This window comes from Argiope bruennichi, chromosome 6 (assembly GCF_947563725.1).
Source record: "Argiope bruennichi chromosome 6, qqArgBrue1.1, whole genome shotgun sequence".
In the NCBI taxonomy this organism is placed as follows: Eukaryota; Metazoa; Arthropoda; class Arachnida; order Araneae; family Araneidae; genus Argiope; species Argiope bruennichi.
In genome coordinates, this window is record NC_079156.1 from 85305177 (window position 1) to 85324670 (window position 19494).

General features: G+C 30.9%; 1 protein-coding gene across 1 annotated transcript in view; it reads right to left on the reverse strand.

The window, feature by feature from the left end:
- Positions 1 to 714: 714 nt before the first annotated feature.
- LOC129971809 (dynein axonemal heavy chain 3-like) overlaps positions 715 to 19494 on the reverse strand; it is a 131362-nt gene continuing 112582 nt past the window's right edge. Inside the window, exons 71-74 of the mRNA XM_056085785.1 lie at positions 18095 to 18183; positions 16202 to 16323; positions 16000 to 16089; positions 715 to 932 (exon numbers count right to left, since the gene is read on the reverse strand). Of these exons, the coding sequence (XP_055941760.1) occupies positions 726 to 932; positions 16000 to 16089; positions 16202 to 16323; positions 18095 to 18183 (508 nt within the window). The 3' untranslated portion in view covers positions 715 to 725. The remainder of the gene's footprint in view (positions 933 to 15999; positions 16090 to 16201; positions 16324 to 18094; positions 18184 to 19494) is intronic.

Below are 19494 nucleotides of genomic sequence, written 5' to 3' on the forward strand. Positions count from 1 at the left end.
AAGCGAGTATGTAAATGTCATCTTCATATGAGCTAGAAGTCAGACTTCTGCTCTTCGGGTGCTCAGGGGTCCTTACCCTCAGAAGCTACTGCACCCCCCCCCCTTTCCGCTGTAACGCGCATACGACATCATCAGCAGATAACGACTTAGGAATATTTGCACACAGAAGAGCAGAAAACTATACACAACAGAAATACTGATAATATTCCTGATAATTTAATTACAATATTTTTGCATTGTTCGCCTTATTTACCAACATTTTTGAAAATCATGTTTTATTATTCGTATTTGGAAATTATAATTACAACATGCATTCCATATTTTTTTTTTCAAAAAGGACTCTATGCGAAATACAAACCTATATCGTACCGAAGTATGTTTTATTCTGAACAAATCAATTTAGAAAATCAGTAATGAGAAAACCTAAAACCGAAAAATATTTATCGGCAACATTTTATAAAGAAATTTAAATAAACAAAAATGGAAGTAAAATAAATTCTAAAATTACGTAAAAAAAAAAAAAAAAAAATGGACCATTCAGATGAACCAAAATACGCGAACGTTCCATGAAAAGAATATTGTTCCTGATAGTTATTATTATAAAAGGTGCTCTTTATGTAACAAATCTAGATTAACAATAACCAAAAGTGCACAAAGATAGATAATGAAATTTATTATAAAAATTTAATAAACTATTTAGAAATGACTAGAAAACAAAATGCGAATCAGTCGCTAAGCTGACAGAGGGCAGCTACGCCACGGTTGATCCAATGTTTTTCCGGTTTGTCGGACGGCAGATCGATCATCATAACGAAATTGGTAGAGTGCCCAGTGGTGCTCAGAGTGCCCCTCCGAGCACTCGTCTTATAGACTGGACAGCTGTAAGATGTAGTCTGGACGAACTCGCTGCGTTTGCAAGGCTTTATCCATATCTGAAAGCAAGCATGTCAAGGAAATAGCGCATGATTGGAAGATGAAACTTATTTTCATTCTATATTATTAAGAAAAGAGTTTGGAATTCAACAGTATTTGAATGACAAATAATGATGATTGATTTGTTAACAAGAGTAGTTATGTAACAGTTAACAAGGAGTCTGAAAATAGACACTTTCTAATATGAATATTTTAATAGAAAAATTCTAACCTTGCAATGTTTCAAAACTAATTATTTCATTATAATAAGTTTATTGGGTAAGGGATAGAAGTCGCTTCAATTTTTTATAACTAAATAATTAATTCAAAATAATTTATCTTGGCCAAGACCGACCAAATAAGAGAGGAGCGTAACAAAATAATTCTTTTACTTACAGCTCTATATGTTTATAACGAACAACTTATTCTCATCTAGGTTAATATTATTTACAAAACTCAAATGACAGTTCAATCACGAAAAGTTTCTCGATCAAATCGGAGAATAAATCACCAAAAAACCGCTAAAAGGTTGTTAGCTCTAAACGGCTACTCCAGGGCAGCTTCTGAAATCTGCCGATCTTTATCGGGTGAACCCTAACACAGAAGTTCGAATCACACAGAGCTTCTCAGAAAACAGGAACCACTTTTCCGCACTCCGAAACCTTTCTCTTCTTCTCTTAAAAAAAAAAAAAAAAAAAAAAAAACGCAATTTATTTTTATCAGATCCCGCTGCAAGTTTTAAAAGCCGCAAATGCTCAGATTTTTGTTTTCCGTATTCTGTACGTGAGTATTTTTTATACTTCAATAGTATAGTTATAAAAAAAAAAAAAAAAAAAAATCGAGTGAGCATTTCAGACGCTTTTTTTGCCTATTGATTGAAACGAAAATTTGACACTAAACTATGATTTTAGTGATAAATCACGCACCAAACTTTATTTATCTAAGCCATTGCATTTCTAATTTATTATATTTACATGCATGTGAAAGCATAGACCTACAGACGGTCAAACGAACGATTTTTGTGAAAAATTTTATTCAAATATACAGTTTAGATGCATAAATATTATTCATCGATTTTTTTGCTTCTAAAAGTTATGTGTATAGATTTCGCCCAAATTTTATAGAAATTGACACATTTGGTGTTAAGATCCTATTCAGAATTTAAGATAAGAACACAACAGAAAAAATTCCCCTTCGATTTCGCACAAAAAAGATTCTCACATATAACGTCGATCTGACCATAGAAGAATTACGTGAATCATTGTCCACAACTAAGCAAACTTCACCAGGTCCTGATGGCATCACTTATTCTATGATCTCGCATCTGTCAGATGACTCTCTTGATAATATTCTATACATGTTTAATAGAATATGGAAAGAGCATTATTTTCCATCAAAATGGAAATATGCCACCGTCATTCCCATATTGAAGCCTAATAAAGATCCTTTAGATCCTCTCAATTATCGTCCAATTGCATTGACCAGCTGCATGTGCAAACTTCTTGAAAAGATTGTAAATGCGCGTTTAACCTATATTTTGGAAAAAAAAGGATGTATTTCGCCATTTCAGAGCGGTTTCCGTAAAGGCCGCTGTACAACAGATAATCTGATTTTATTAGAAAGTGCCATTCGTACAGCCTTTCTCAGACGCCACCATCTGATCTCAATTTTTTTTCGACATAGAGAAGGCTTATGATAGAGCATGGCGATATGGGATTTTGAAAGACCTATTTGAGCTGGATTTTCGTGGACATTTGCCTATGTTTATACAAAACTTTTTACAACACCGTTATTTTAGAGTTAGACTGGGAAATACTTATTCTGATGTTTATTGCCAAGAAGAGGGCGTTCCTCAGGGCTCAGTTTTAAGTGTAACCCTATTTATTTTAAAAATTAATAATATTTTATCGGTTTTACCTTCCTGCATACAAAGATCACTTTATGTGGACGATCTTCAGATATCTTGTTCTGGTAGAGATATGAGATTTATTGAAAGACAGCTGCAAACAGCAATCAATAATATGATAGCTTGGACAAATAAAAACGGTTTCACGTTTTCTGCTCAAAAAACCTTTGGTGTTCATTTCTGTAGAAGATTGTTACATCCAGATCCGGAATTATTTATTCAAGACACACCTTTAATTATGCAGAATGAATGCAAATTTCTTGGGGTAATTTTTGACAAAAAATTGACTTTCCTTCCCCATATCACATATTTGAGGAAGACATGTCTCAAGTCTCTAAATATTTTAAGAGTTCTCTCAAACACTGCTTGGGGCGCTGATCGCACTTGCTTACTACGTGTATATAGAAGCGTCATACGTTCAAAACTGGATTATGGGTGCATCGTTTACGGATTCACGCGACTTTCATACCTTTCACGGCTTAATTATATTCACCATCAGGCTTTAAGACTATGCTCAGGCTCTTTCCGCACCTCTCCAGTAATGAGTTTGTATGTGGAAAATTTTGAGCCATCTTTGACTCGCAGAACACACATGCTATCCTTTTGTTATTACTTTCGAGTTTTATCAACCGAAAATAACCCTTTGAGGAAAATATTTTTGGATCACAGCACAGACAGGCTATTCAATAACCGGTCTTCATGTATACCTCCTTTGGGACTACGAATTCGCCAATTACTTCCAGATGAATTTCAGACTCTTGATGTCAGCAATAGTGATTCATCTGTAAACCCCCCTTGGATCTGCAATAACATCACCTACCTGAATCCTTTTAAGAATCTATACAAAGCAGAGATATGTAGCTCTATTTTCAAATCTATTTTCTTTTCCCACAGACAATTATTTCATGATTATCTACCCATTTATACAGATGGCTCTAAATCTGATACAAATACTGGTTGCGCTTTTGTTTGTGAGAATGACATTATAAGCTATAAACTTCACGATTTCACCTCTGTTTTTACCTCTGAATTGACAGCATTGTATATATCACTAAAATATCTTTCTGGAAAAAGTCCAGTAAAAGCCATTATTTATTCTGACTCTTTGAGTGCTTTGGAATCCTTGAATGGTGGTAAGAATTCTCATAGTCTTACATGGGAAATCAAGCGTTTGCAATCCCATCTGCATAGGAGAGGTTTTACAATTTTATTTTCATGGATACCAGCGCATGTCGGCATAACGGGTAATGAACAGGCAGATACTGCAGCTAAATTTGCTACTACATATCGCCCTCAACCTCTTCATTACACTGATATAAAGAGCACAATACGAAAGTATATGCTGAAGACTTGGCAAAATGACTGGAATCAAGAAGTAAATAACAAACTCCACGAAGTGAAACCGTATATTACGACATGGACTTCAACTTTCAACAGAAAATTTGATGTAATTTTAACTAGATTGCGTATTGGCCATTCACGTATCACACACAGGCATTTACTATTCGGTGAATCTCTGCCTGTGTGCGGTTCGTGCAATGTTCCACTGACTACACGACATATTTTAATTGAATGTTCGGATTTTTATAGAGAGCGCATTAACTTTTTTAACTCCTCTGATTTTAACCTGTCTTTCCTTATAGGAGAAAGACCCCATAAAAATTTATTTCCGTTCTTAAAGAAAATTGGAATTTTTAATGAAATTTAAATTTACTATTATAGTACTTTTACTTACTGTTTTACCAGTTTTTTACGTTGGATCTTAAGGAGCTAAATAGAAACTCGACAAATGAACTGTGTTTTCGGTGCAGCATATCCTAGAAAAGGATCTTGCGCCAGAGAATTATCACATCCATCCATCCATCCATCAGAATTTAAGATCCTATTCTGACCTCTTTTTGAGTTATTCACAGGCAGTTGAAACGATGAATAGAAAGAGAGATATATAGAATTTTAAAAAAGTGGCCTTTCGGTCTCAAAAAGGTCTTGATCGTTGAGGTAAGTCATCCATCTGACTCTCCGACCCGCCACAAAGGCACCCGGATTTAAACCATAAATGACCGGACCGCAACACTGGCGGGAACTGTGGTTGAGTCCTAAGAGCCATCACCGGCCACGGTACAACCCTCCCCGAAGGAAACACGTCCCGTCATCGATGGGAGAAGTCAGATCCCCCACCTATTTGTGTATCCTCCAGGGTAGTGAGATCCAACCACCACGCCGGAAGCCTCTCATCCTCATTGCAAGGTGCCCCCCGGAGGTTTGATAGTTAAGGTAAGTGAAAATCAGGATTTCGAGTTTTTCGAAAAGTACATATTACATCAATATATATTCATTATATTATTATCTTTATACATTTAATTACATAAATAAATAAATAATCAAAAAAAGTTTAATTAGCCATTTTAAAAGCCAAAAATTCGATTCGTTTTAAGATTAGAACAAAAGAACCTTTTTACAGTATGTCTTTGTACGAATAAAATATTTCACATCGAGGACAGCCAAAAATCAGCAAGTATTTGTGGCAGTATTTTCATTTTTTTTAAACATATGCGACATTAGTTAAACTTGTTGAAAAAAATTATAAAGAGAAATGTAGTACGAGAAACATATTGAAAAGATTTGAACCTAGAAACCATAAAGTCGTTTTCATTTCGAATTTGATTATTATTTATAAGTTACAATAAAAGACATTTCATATATTAGTTTATAAATTTCGTCACTTCAATTATATTTTTTGCAGAATGTTTACATGTTACAATGTTTACAGTTTGCCACAACTTTATTTTGAAATATTTATAATTCGAAAATATATTTCAAAATAAAGATTTGTAAAGATCATGCAATCTTGCCTCCAAGGTTTCGGTATGAAATATATGTTAATGTTTGGATTTCGATAAGACTTGCAAGATTGTAATCTGCGATATGAAATACATTCTCTCTCTCTTTTTATCAACAAATTACATCTATGTTTATATAAAGCTCAATGTGTGTGTGTGTGTGTGTGCGCGCGCGCGCGCGTGTGTGTTGATGCTCTACAGGCCAGACCGTTCGACCTACAGCTACCAAATTTTTCACATGCATATCTTGGAGGTTGGGAATGTGCACCTGGGGTCCTTTTTTACGAATGTTTAATTAGAATTTTAATTATTAGTTAAAAACTAACTTTCCCGCCAAAAAATCTTTTCATTTTCCCCACCGCCAAATGAGTAAGGCTTCATTCCCCCCCCTTACGCTAAAGAGGATAGGCTTAAGAAATTTTCGGCAGATTATTTCAAAGGATTCTGTTTATTTTCTTAAGGTTTGATGCATTTAAAGTTAACCATTGTTAATTAATCGATCTTTCAGATTCATTCTGAAGTACTTGTGAATTAAAATAAAACAGAATAAAGGAAATTAAAAATTTCTAATCTGCATAGCGTTGCCCCAACTGGCGTAGAAAATTCGCGCATTTGCGTTACCATAATTGGCGTTGAAAATTCACGCATGCGCATTGTGTTCTGATAGTTGACAACGGATACGGACTTGGTTTTGAAGGCTTAATATGTTTTCGACAAATTATTCAAATGATTCTGTATTTTTTTTTTTTTTTTTTTTTTAGTGTTTGATGCATTTAAAACTAAACATTGTTAATGAATCGATCTGTTCATGATGAATCTGAGAAAATTTTGTTGAAAACTTCTTGAGATATTAAATAAATTAAGAAAAATATTCTTTAGTGCCCATAAGGTTTAAATAGTCAGCGACTCTGTTTTCAGAACTCATATTTAAAAAAAAATGCTTCGTTTCAGTAAATATATATATATATATATATATATATATATATATATATATATATATTGCAGTTTAATCAGTTCCACTTTAATTTAAAGCATGAATTCTACGGGGGCTAATACAAAATTAGAGAGATACATATTACGATATGACTGAAGGCGTTTATAATATTATGAGTAAATTATATGACTATTAAAATTTGAAGTTTTAAAATATTTTAATGAAGAAGCGATTAAAATGAGGGTTCTATAAAATATTTAATTATTAAAATTTTAACGTGCATTAAGATTGGCGAACCGGCTGGTCGCCAAAGGCGGCTAGTGTTTCATAAAAACTAGTTGCTATCTTTATTTAAAAAACGATAGTTTGCGGTATTAATTTAGCTGGTGACGATTTTCACTCGTTTATAATATTTTACATCGGTTGCAAAACATTAGTCTGAAGAGTCGTAAATGAATTTTCGAAGAGATGTTACAAAAGGGATTCAATGAACGGAAAGAATATCCAAAAACAACGGATCAAATTGGAATAACGATCCTGGAGAATTCTACAAAAAACAAGACGAATATTCAAGTAACGAGTTCTGGCGCTTAAGCTTAAATATTTTTGGTATTGGTTAACTCATTCCAAAGAAACGCGCAAGAGAAAAGCGGAGAATTACTTGCTGTAACCACGTGAATACTGATAACAGGAAATGAACAAAAACAAAGTTATTTACTAGTATTATACAACTAGTGCTTTTCGTAGAAGCATTCTTTTGAGTTCTAATAGCTTCGGTGAATAAATGTTTATGTCATCTTTTAACTATGACTCATCACATCATTTTGATAATGGAAGAAAATTGAGTTCTTTCGCTATACAACCATTGCTCTTTTAAAATGAAACATTCTAGATAGGTTCAGCAAAAACTATGAAAAGAGAAAAACGAAGCACAGTTGAAAAGGTACTTAATATCTTTATCAAAAAAGAATTGAAGCGACCCTATTGAAAACAAATTTTGTAAATATTTTCTATTTATTTTGTAAGATATTTGTAATGAACAAAATGCAATACGTGTTTAGGAAAAATGTCCTTTTCTGTTGATCGATTTGACGAAAATTTTATGAAGATAAACAATTTCAGAATAAGAATCTTGGCTATGAGCTAAATTTTATCCCGAAAATTATAAGAAGATAAACAATTTTAGAATAAGAATCATGGCTATGAGCTAAATTTTATCCCGAAAATTATATGAAAATAAACAATTTCAGAATAAGAATCATGGTTGTGAGCTAAATTTTATCCCGAAAATTATATGAAGATAAGCAATTTCAGAATAAGAATCATGGTTATGAGCTAAATTTTATCCCGAAAATTCTATGAAGATAAACAATTTCAGAATAAGAATCATGGCTGTGAGCTAAATTTTATCCCGAAAATTATATGAAGATAAGCAATTTCAGAATAAGAATCATGGTTATGAGCTAAATTTTATCCCGAAAATTATATGAAAATAAACAATTTCAGAATAAGAATCATGGCTGTGAGCTAAATTTCATCCCGAAAATTATATGAAGATAAGCAATTTCAGAATAAGAATCATGGTTATGAGCTAAATTTTATCCCGAAAATTATATGAAGATAAACAATTTCAGAATAAGAATCATGGCTGTGAGCTAAATTTTATCCCGAAAATTATATGAAGATAAGCAATTTCAGAATAAGAATCATGGTTATGAGCTAAATTTTATCCCGAAAATTCTATGAAGATAAACAATTTCAGAATAAGAATCATGGCTGTGAGCTAAATTTTATCCCGAAAATTATATGAAGATAAGCAATTTCAGAATAAGAATCATGGTTATGAGCTAAATTTTATCCCGAAAATTATATGAAAATAAACAATTTCAGAATAAGAATCATGGCTGTGAGCTAAATTTTATCCCGAAAATTATATGAAAATAAACAATTTCAGAATAAGAATCATGGCTGTGAGCTAAATTTCATCCCGAAAATTATATGAAGATAAGCTATTTCAGAATAAGAATCATGGTTATGAGCTAAATTTTATCCCGAAAATTATATGAAGATAAACAATTTCAGAATAAGAATCATGGCTGTGAGCTAAATTTTATCCCGAAAATTATATGAAGATAAGCAATTTCAGAATAAGAATCATGGCTGTGAGCTAAATTTTATCCCGAAAATTATATGAAAATAAACAATTTCAGAATAAGAATCATGGCTGTGAGCTAAATTTTATCCCGAAAATTATATGAAGATAAGCAATTTCAGAATAAGAATCATGGTTATGAGCTAAATTTTATCCCGAAAATTATATGAAGATAAACAATTTCAAAATAAGAATCATGGCTGTGAGCTAAATTTTATCCCGAAAATTATATGAAGATAAGCAATTTCAGAATAAGAATCATGGTTATGAGCTAAATTTTATCCCGAAAATTATATGAAGATAAACAATTTCAGAATAAGAATCATGGCTGTGAGCTAAATTTTATCCCGAAAATTATATGAAGATAAGCAATTTCAGAATAAGAATCATGGTTATGAGCTAAATTTTATCCCGAAATTTATATGAAAATAAACAATTTCAGAATAAGAATCATGGCTGTGAGCTAAATTTTATCCCGAAAATTATATGAAGATAAGCAATTTCAGAATAAGAATCACGGTTATGAGCTAAATTTTATCCCGAAAATTATATGAAGATAAACAATTTCAGAATAAGAATCATGGCTATGAGCTAAATTTTATCCCGAAAATTATATGAAGATAAACAATTTCAGAATAAGAATCATGGTTATGAGCTAAATTTTATCCCGAAAATTATATGAAGATAAGCGATTTCAGAATAAGAATCATGGTTATGAGCTAAATTTTATCCCGAAAATTATATGAAGATAAGCAATTTCAGAATAAGAATCATGGTTATGAGCTAAATTTTATCCCGAAAATTATATGAAGATAAACAATTTCAGAATAAGAATCATGGTTGTGAGCTAAATTTTATCCCGAAAATTATATGAAGATAAGCAATTTCAGAATAAGAATCATGGTTATGAGCTAAATTTTATCCCGAAAATTATATGAAGATAAACAATTTCAGAATAAGAATCATGGCTGTGAGCTAAATTTTATCCCGAAAATTATATGAAGATAAACAATTTCAGAATAAGAATCATGGCTGTAAGCTAAATTTTATCCCGAAAATTATATGAAGATAAGCAATTTCAGAATAAGAATCATGGCTGTGAGCTAAATTTTATCCCGAAAATTATATGAAGATAAACAATTTCAGAATAAGAATCATGGCTGTGAGCTAAATTTTATCCCGAAAATTATATGAAGATAAACAATTTCAGAATAAGAATCATGGCTGTGAGCTAAATTTTATCCCGAAAATTATATGAAGATAAGCAATTTCAGAATAAGAATCATGGTTATGAGCTAAATTTTATCCCGAAAATTATATGAAAATAAACAATTTCAGAATAAGAATCATGGCTGTGAGCTAAATTTTATCCCGAAAATTATATGAAGATAAGCAATTTCAGAATAAGAATCATGGTTATGAGCTAAATTTTATCCCGAAAATTATATGAAAATAAACAATTTCAGAATAAGAATCATGGCTGTGAGCTAAATTTTATCCCGAAAATTATATGAAGATAAGCAATTTCAGAATAAGAATCATGGTTATGAGCTAAATTTTATCCCGAAATTTATATGAAAATAAACAATTTCAGAATAAGAATCATGGCTGTGAGCTAAATTTTATCCCGAAAATTATATGAAGATAAGCAATTTCAGAATAAGAATCATGGTTATGAGCTAAATTTTATCCCGAAAATTATATGAAGATAAACAATTTCAGAATAAGAATCATGGCTGTGAGCTAAATTTTATCCCGAAAATTATATGAAGATAAGCAATTTCAGAATAAGAATCATGGTTATGAGCTAAATTTTATCCCGAAAATTATATGAAAATAAACAATTTCAGAATAAGAATCATGGCTGTGAGCTAAATTTTATCCCGAAAATTATATGAAGATAAGCAATTTCAGAATAAGAATCATGGTTATGAGCTAAATTTTATCCCGAAAATTATATGAAGATAAGCAATTTCAGAATAAGAATCATGGCTATGAGCTAAATTTTATCCCGAAAATTATATGAAGATAAACAATTTCAGAATAAGAATCATGGTTATGAGCTAAATTTTATCCCGAAAATTATATGAAAATAAACAATTTCAGAATAAGAATCATGGCTGTGAGCTAAATTTAATCCGTCTAGTATGCTCAGTTTTATTCATCCGTATAAGTTTACATAGATACGGACAAGCGGTCATAATGCAGACATGGTGTAAAAAAAAAAAAAAAAAAAAAAGATTTTTACAAATTTAGAATGGTTTAATTTCGACTTCGAAAGCCATTAAGGCAACTTTTAAAAACACTTTTTTTACGACAATTTCTGTTACTTTTTCTATTTCTGATTCATACACGAGGAAATTAAAAGCAAACCAATACACAGCATAAGAGTGAAAGGGTTAAGTGTTATCAGTCGGACAAACCAATAAGATTATTAATACGGAGATCGTTTACGTGCTCTAATGACAATCTCCTAAGATATTATCCAAATCACGTAGCTACTTAACTCACTGTAAGGGAATTAATAAATTGTTTCATTGTACTACAGATTTTTCAGACGTACATGGGTTCAATGATTCACTTTTCCCAAGCATAGATTCAATCATAAAAAAAATCTTTAACCTTTAATTTGCAAGGAATATTAGACATTTTGCAGTTTTATTTAAACAAAGTACTTCTATCCTACTCAGAAAATATCTCCGCGCTAAATTTAATTACTTTCCTAATAGTTAGAAATGTATCTTGCATTTCCGATTACGGAATATAAAAAAAGAAGTCTTGTTCATACATCTGAATTTATAGTTTTGATGAATCTTTTTTGGTCATCTCCAAATCCTCGGAACAAAAAAAAAAGTTTGGATAGTCTTTTCAAAACTTTCTCGCATACGCTCTAATAAAAATGTTATCCTAGAGAACACCTTGTATGGCATTGGCGTACAACAGCTACAAAATATTAACCTTTGGCGTGAATTTGTATTTTTAATGAATTTATCGCGTCCACTTTGGCGAGTTTTTTCGCAATTACACCTTGGCATGCAGTTAATAGTATCCAAAAATCAAATTTGTGTTTTAGAACGCGATTTTCCCAATCGTTTGAAACAAAAATTTGGCATAAAGCAACATTTGCACACGGAAAATCACATTTTGAGTTATTGCGTTGACAAGTTTCTGCAAGTAGACCAACAGACAGTCAACCCAGATTTGGCTCAAACTTTTATAAGTATTCTACACTATAGATGTTAGCTAATTTTATATACTTAGCTCTCTCAATTTTGTAGTTATGGTGCTAAATTATATTCGGACCAGCAGACAGAAAAAAATTTCTCTGAATAAAATTTTGTTCAAAATTTGTTAGAAATCTACACATTTGGTGTAAAGACCCTATACCAAATTTCATCCGTCTAGCTCAAAGCGTTTTTGAGTTATCTTTGCCACAAACAGATATTTTCCAAAAATGTGTTTTTCGAATTCTCGTGTAAGGGATGAGGTCTAAAACAGATTGGAGTTTTATTAAAATTTCGAATTTGAATTTTTTGACGACTACTGTACTTTCTCTACATTACGTACACGAAAAAGTTAAAAAAAAAAATGTTCATTTGTGATTATAATAATACAAAACCGGAGCTAGCCACATTAATAAAATTTAAGACGTGTTCTTTAATTTATTTATCAATTTAAATTTGTACCAAATGGTGGATGAATCAAATCAAAATGAAATCTGTCCATTATTGTACAAGAAACATGGAAACTCATTAACTCAATGAATTAGTTGCGTAAAATATGACATGGGATTTTATCGTCAGAACTGTAGATTTCGGTCAAATGAATTGGACTAAATTAATTTACTGTTTCCCTTTATATCGGTCTGTCTATTCATATGTATATAGACGGAACAAATTAGATGATGAAATCCTTACCTCAAAACTACAGATAGGTGTTAATATTTTGATCAAATTCGTCAAAGGACAAGGATAAAAATGCAAATTAAATTTTCTTCGCTATACGTTGAGGGGCCGCGGTGGCCTGGTGGTAAGGTATCGGCTTCAGAACCGGAGGATTTCAGGTTCATGACCCGATTCCACCGAGGAACCGTTGTGTAAGGGGTCTGTTGCACGTTAAATCTGTCATGACCAAACGTCCTCCCGCTGGTGTGGTGCGGAGAGGGGGGTGCCAGCTCAGGTGTCGTCCTCGTCATCTGACCGCGGTTCAAAATGACGAGGTCCGTTCCAAAATAGCCCTAGCGTTGCTTCAAACGGGACGTTAATATAACTAAACCAAACCAAACCAATCGCAATACGATGAAACTAAATAGAAATTGTGCCGTATTGTAAATCGAGGAGTGAACATTCCTGTTCGTTACTTCGTATTTTAATTCATTTCAAAATGTATGATTTCATACGCATTAAATAAACAAAAACCATTAGGATCTTTTATATTTGAAAGATCTAATTCATTACAAAGTAAAGATTTAAGTGTATACTCATGAGATAGATATTTAGTGCCACTAAAAGCCTAGATTTTTAAACCAAGAATTTCATAATTATTATCCAAAAATACTTATCGAAATATTTAATATTGTTTTAAAAAGAGAAACTGCATCTCAAAACGAAAAATAGAACATACAGAGTGAAATGCAAAACAATGAACCATTGTGCAAATTGAACATAACATTTCATATAATCCATAAAGACGATTACAAACGTTAAACAATCGACTTTTAAGACCGAAACGAATGTTCACATCGATATATACATTATATAAAGAAAAATGTCTTGCAGAAAGTTCATTTATCAGAAAAATATCTACATTTTTTTTTTTTTTGCACTAATTAATATATGAGTTATATAGATGATTAATCCGGCATAAGAAAGGTGTGAAGTCATGTCGAAATGTTTTCATTATATGTCAGTTCCAAGCAAAAGAAGAAATCTGTTTGTTTATAAATTTGCCATATTTTACTTTAGCAACACCATTTGCTCTATGTTCAAACTATGCCTAACGTTTTTTTTCTCAATTTATACTGAAACTGAAGTGCAGTGTACGTCTACATTTGGTCACATCCTCACTGGTGAAGAAGGTCACCTTCAAAAAACGGCAGTAAAGATTCAATGTGTATGCCAAAGGTCAACTGGGGACATATACAAAGGGCTTTGGTACCTTCTCAGGAAATGGTTGTTTTTGGTGAGAGGAGATTTGTTGTTGCATGGGGACAGCAGCAAAGGGGCTTTGTATATGTGTGTGTGTGATAAAGGCTAGTAAAAAACATGAAAGGTTGTTCCATCTAGATGGCCTTAATAAATTGTAGAAAGCGTTCTTATGAAAATAATTAAAAAGACTTCTATCGGTTCGGTAATAATTTTCTGATTACCATTTTATTCTACTGAGGTTATATAAGATTAAAAATAGATAAATAAAAAAATTTATATGTCTGCTTTGTTAGACTAAAAATCCCATTTCCAAAAAAATATATAAATATGATAAATTATTGCTCTGAATTTAGTCACGAGGCTTTTCTTTCTAATCTCATCTATTTTATTTATTGAGAGAATTGGATTGAAAGGTGGAATAAAGTGGGATCATATCTTGAATATAATCTCATTTCTCCGTGAGATCTCGATCAACAAACCGTGCACTTCCCTGTTTTTCGAAGAGATCTCAATAGTAGATCACGCATTCCATTTTCTTGTCTTGCAAACATGAAAATTCTGCATCTCTTTCATTTCAGAGATCGCTGCCGTAAGATGTAATTACATTAAGAATCTGCTGAGTCTTACTAATTATTATAATTGACCTAAATTATTATTTCGTGAGTGTGCGAAAAATTAGAACCGATGTTAAGAAACATTTCAGCTGTGAGTAATGCGTAAAATGCATAAATGATAAACAGCTGCGAATTGCCATCTAGGCAGCTGTCTAGGGTCGCAGCAATGAAGGAGGGACGGTGGGAGCAGGTCGATTTCTTTTTCTATTTAGCAAATAAATAAATCTGTAAAAAATACAAACGGTATTAATAATAAAATATTAAGATAATATCAACTCTTCATAACACACACATAAGTGGTCAGGTTCCTATCATTTTCATTACACTCATTAATTACGACTCTCCTTTGGCGTCCGCTGGTTCGACGACGACATTAATTATCTTTAATTTATTGGACATAATTTTATACCTATGATACCGTGAAGTTATCAAATATTCTAGATGTGTTATTTTTTTTTTTTTTTTGTCTTACACGGGCTCTGCTCATTGTATACAAGGCACTTTTTAATGGATATACGTACCATGACATTAATGCGCTAATAAAAATGTAAATGTAATTAATCTATCTTACAAATTTCGCGTTTTGAAATTTTACTTGTTTATCCGTTTCGTAAACTACACAGATACTAAACGAATTCTTTAACTTTTAGCAATGGTAGAAAGTCACGCGATCAGATAGTTGATGAAACAATCAAAAGGGTTTACATTTTATTGCGACAATATAATATATTGTGAGAAATTAAACAATATATATATTTAAAAAATTGCCAACATTCAGCAAAGCTTTGTATGGTTATTAAATTGTATCATTAAAATAAAAAAATTTCAAACTTTGGAACAATGTAAAATTTATTTTTAGAAGTTTTTGAGAAGAAACGCCGAAATTTTGCTTGATTTTTAATAATTAAAGTTCTAATAAAAATAAAAAAAAATAGCTCAGAGGTGCACATTTCCACTCTCCAAGATATATATGTGCTAAATTTGATGGCTGTAGGTCAAAGAGTCCGGTCTGTAGAGCGCCCATACATACACACGTTTAACTTTATTATTAGTAGAGATTAGAATATTTATAAAAAAGAGCGTTTGCTTCAATAATATTATGTACAAACATGAATGTTGGGCATACTGGAAACATAACAAAAAAATTAAAATAAACATCAAAAGGTAATGAAATAAAAAATATTAACTTAAAACATGTTCAAAATGCGTTATCATATAAAAAATCCTATAATTTATTAAAAGTGGGATTCCCATAATATCTAACTCCTTTCTACTGAAAGATTATGCAATAAAGAACTTGACTGAAATTCTAAATCCTTGAAATTCGACATGAATCTGTACAAAAGAAAATTTGAGTATCAGTATTCAGATAATGCTAACTACTCATCTAGATTTGTATGGTCTAAACTTCTCATCTGATAATTAGATATTTAAAACAGAAGAGAATAACATGAAAGTATAGATAAAAATATTTGATTCCATTCAAAAGGATACAATAGGAAGAGTATCGTAGAGAACCTTGGGATACGATTCATTCAGTACCATTAGGACGCGATCCCATCGAGCTCCTTCTATGAACAAACCCTTGAAAATACAACAGATTTTCTATGGACTGCGTTATATTAAAAACAATAAAAAATAAAAAATAAAAAACTTAAATGGAAATTTACTGCCTTATAAAGTTATTTCAACTCACGGTAACATAAGCTCCATCTTCCGGTTTCTCGCTGACTTCGGTTTCATACTTCAGAATTTCAAATTGATATCCTAAATAATCAATAGGGATTTGGTATTTTCGAGCGTAATTTTGCGATACACCTAAAAAAAAGTAAACAAATCCTAATTGTACAAAGGTAATGAGAATAGATTTTCTAAAAGAAAGTATAGGGGATATGCTATATATATAATATAGCATATCCCCTCCCCCAACCGGCAGTTTAAAAATGGGGATGAGGTGGTGGCATGGTGGTTAGTTTTTGCCGCACAGGCGGGTACAGAAGTAATGTGGGTCTGGCTAACTCTATACCGATGACGGGTTGTACCCGTTACAAGAAGAATTGCACTGTGGCCGCCGGTGATGGCCCTTGGGATTCAATCACAGTTTTTGCCGATGCTGTTGCGGTGTTATGACCATTCAGATTTATCCGAAACGGTTAGGGCATTACGGAGTATTCCGTGGTTACCACTATAAAACTTTTGTTTTGTATGAGCGTAATCTCATCATACACAAACACGTTCATCCGATGTTTTTCCGTTGCTTTAAAAAAAGAACTTGTAAACCAAGTCTGAATGGAAATGTGAATGGATAAATCGATTTTAATGCATTCGATTGCATTGTATTCTTTTTTACATGAATGTAATTTAGATTGTTCGTTTCTTAACGGTAAGAATAGAACTTTTCTTTTTATATACATTTGTGATATTCAATAGAAATTGTAATGTGATGGCTACTTAGTTCATTTAATTAACAGAACAAAATGAGAAGTATTTTAAATTAGAATTGAGGACAAATAAAGCTGGAGTTTAAGCTAAAGTTTAAAATCAAATCAGTAAGCAAAGTTACAAGTTCAACCAATTAATACTAGATGGCAGCACGATCAGAGTAAAATGCATATACTACTGAAGTAAAGTTTTATTCAACAATTTTACGCAATTTCAACATTTTGATGGAAACTAGAGAAATCGTTCAAAAAAAAAATTATTAGAAATATCAAAGAGCTAAATGTAATAATGTCTCTTCAAAATTTCTTACAATTGTTTTGTCTTTTGGATGCAATTGACCTTTTACTGATTCGTAAATAAAAGCAAAGTATAGTATAAGATAATATTCCTCTAACGTGAATAATTTCATAAACGCACGAAAGAAACAATTGCGTTTCTAACAATTACACCAATTAAATCCTAATTTTAAAAAATTTGTAATATTAATTCAAGAAACGCTATTTTAGAGTGCCATCTAGTGATGCGAACTCAAGTTAATTGCCTTTTGTACGACAAGCGTTTTCACATACAAGCAATGCTTGCAAAAGAATCTAATATAATTTTGTAAGCGTTAAAACCAATATAACTATTTAATAATTTTGATAAAACATGCTTTTATTAAATTCTAAATAGAATATTTTGCAATTTTCCGCTTCTATTCTAAAATTCCCGCTAAAGCTAGAAATGCATCTCGATATGATGAGCAATTTAAATACAATTATTTTCCGATACATTATTTATTTCAATTCTAATTTATCTGTAAAAAATAATAAGTTCTTACTAAATTATTCTACTGATTTTCTATTCTACTGAAAAATATATGAAACATTTATATGAAAATATATGAACACATAGATGAAAATAAAATAAATTGCTTTTTGTTTTTTGTACAGGTTTAAAGTTAAGTAAACATCCAGGAGGACTGAAATATATTTGTTGATGATGAATTATTTGACTTTTGGGGGTAAGCAAATACGCCAGATAAATACTTTAAAAATTATTCATATCCTTATTATCGTATATCTTTCAATGACAAAATTTCTGTTGATAAATTACTACCAATTTATTAATAATTAATTAACTATTAAAAAACCCCACAAAATACCACCTGTGAGAAATGATTGGGTAAAGAAAAATCCGGAGAGCCAAAAGATGGAAGGTGTTCCTTCTTCTATCCACGTATTGAAAAACTTAAGCCTGCAAAAAATAATCATCATTTTTAAATAAATGAATGAAAATTGTAAGTAAATTGAATTACTTCAGTGGAACGCATTCAATGATGAATCGAAGATATTAGTTTGCATGCTTAGCAAAACTATTATTAAAAAATGTAACATACGGAAAAAAAAAAAATTCTTTTATCTGTTATGTTATACAGAAAGGTAAAAATTAATAAATAAATTAAACAAATCTTTTAAAATCAAAAAACAAACATTTTATTTAAAAGAGATACACTAACAAAATCGTGTAAAACCAGGAAAATAAGATAAAATGGTAACACTACTTTATGATTATATTTGTAATTATTACAGGTTTACTTATAGTTTTACAGATGCAAAACGATATAATTTATTACTTTTTTTATGTACCCAATAATTTATAAGAATTAGCATACTTTTTGTCAGGCACATTGATTTTCATAATTGTATTTTTAATACAGAAAATATTTCAAATAGAAAATGTTTGTTTTTCAAGTTAAAAGTCCAGATAGCACTGTTTCATTTTGCTACTAGTAAACAGTCCCATGTTATATCCAGGTTTGACATTGAGAAGTAGAAGTCTAAAATAAGCAATATGGTATTTTTGAAATGCATAGAGTCACTAAATATAATAATTCTGTTAGAAACAAATTGTACCCACCTAACGGTTTCATGATAGTAATAATATAATTATTTTTACAAATAACTGTCAAAAATAACTTTGTATATTTATAATACAGTTTATTTTTTTCATGTGCAAATTTTAAATAATTTCCCAACATAAACAAATGAGTTTCTGAGTCATATGCATATATTTTTTCTAATTTTTGATACCATTTTATTCGGAGTACAGGATATCTTGGCATTTTAATTTATTTTAGTATAAGTGTATGGTGTAATTGAAAAAAATAATTTTAACTTTAATTACTTTTTTATAAATAAATAAACTTTTTTTTAGTAAGTTCTAATTTATGCTTTTTAATTTTTAAAAGCTTTAAAAGGTTTTTGAATTTTTAAAAGGTTTAAGCTTAGGATAATCGAGTTTTCGAGTTTTTAAATTAATGATTCTTGCATTTTCTGAGCCAAAATATAAATATCGCCTCTATGCTTTTAACAAATTTATATATAGAAATGTAAAGTTTGATATTTTAAATTAAATCAATCTAAAATTATTTTTATTATTTACCGCTCAAGACTTCCCTCCCCCCTCCCCCGCATGTTTGAGTTGATGCATTGTAAAACAAACTTGCTTAAATTAAAATAGATAATATTATAATTGCTTTCATATGTATTTATTGCGATTAGTTTA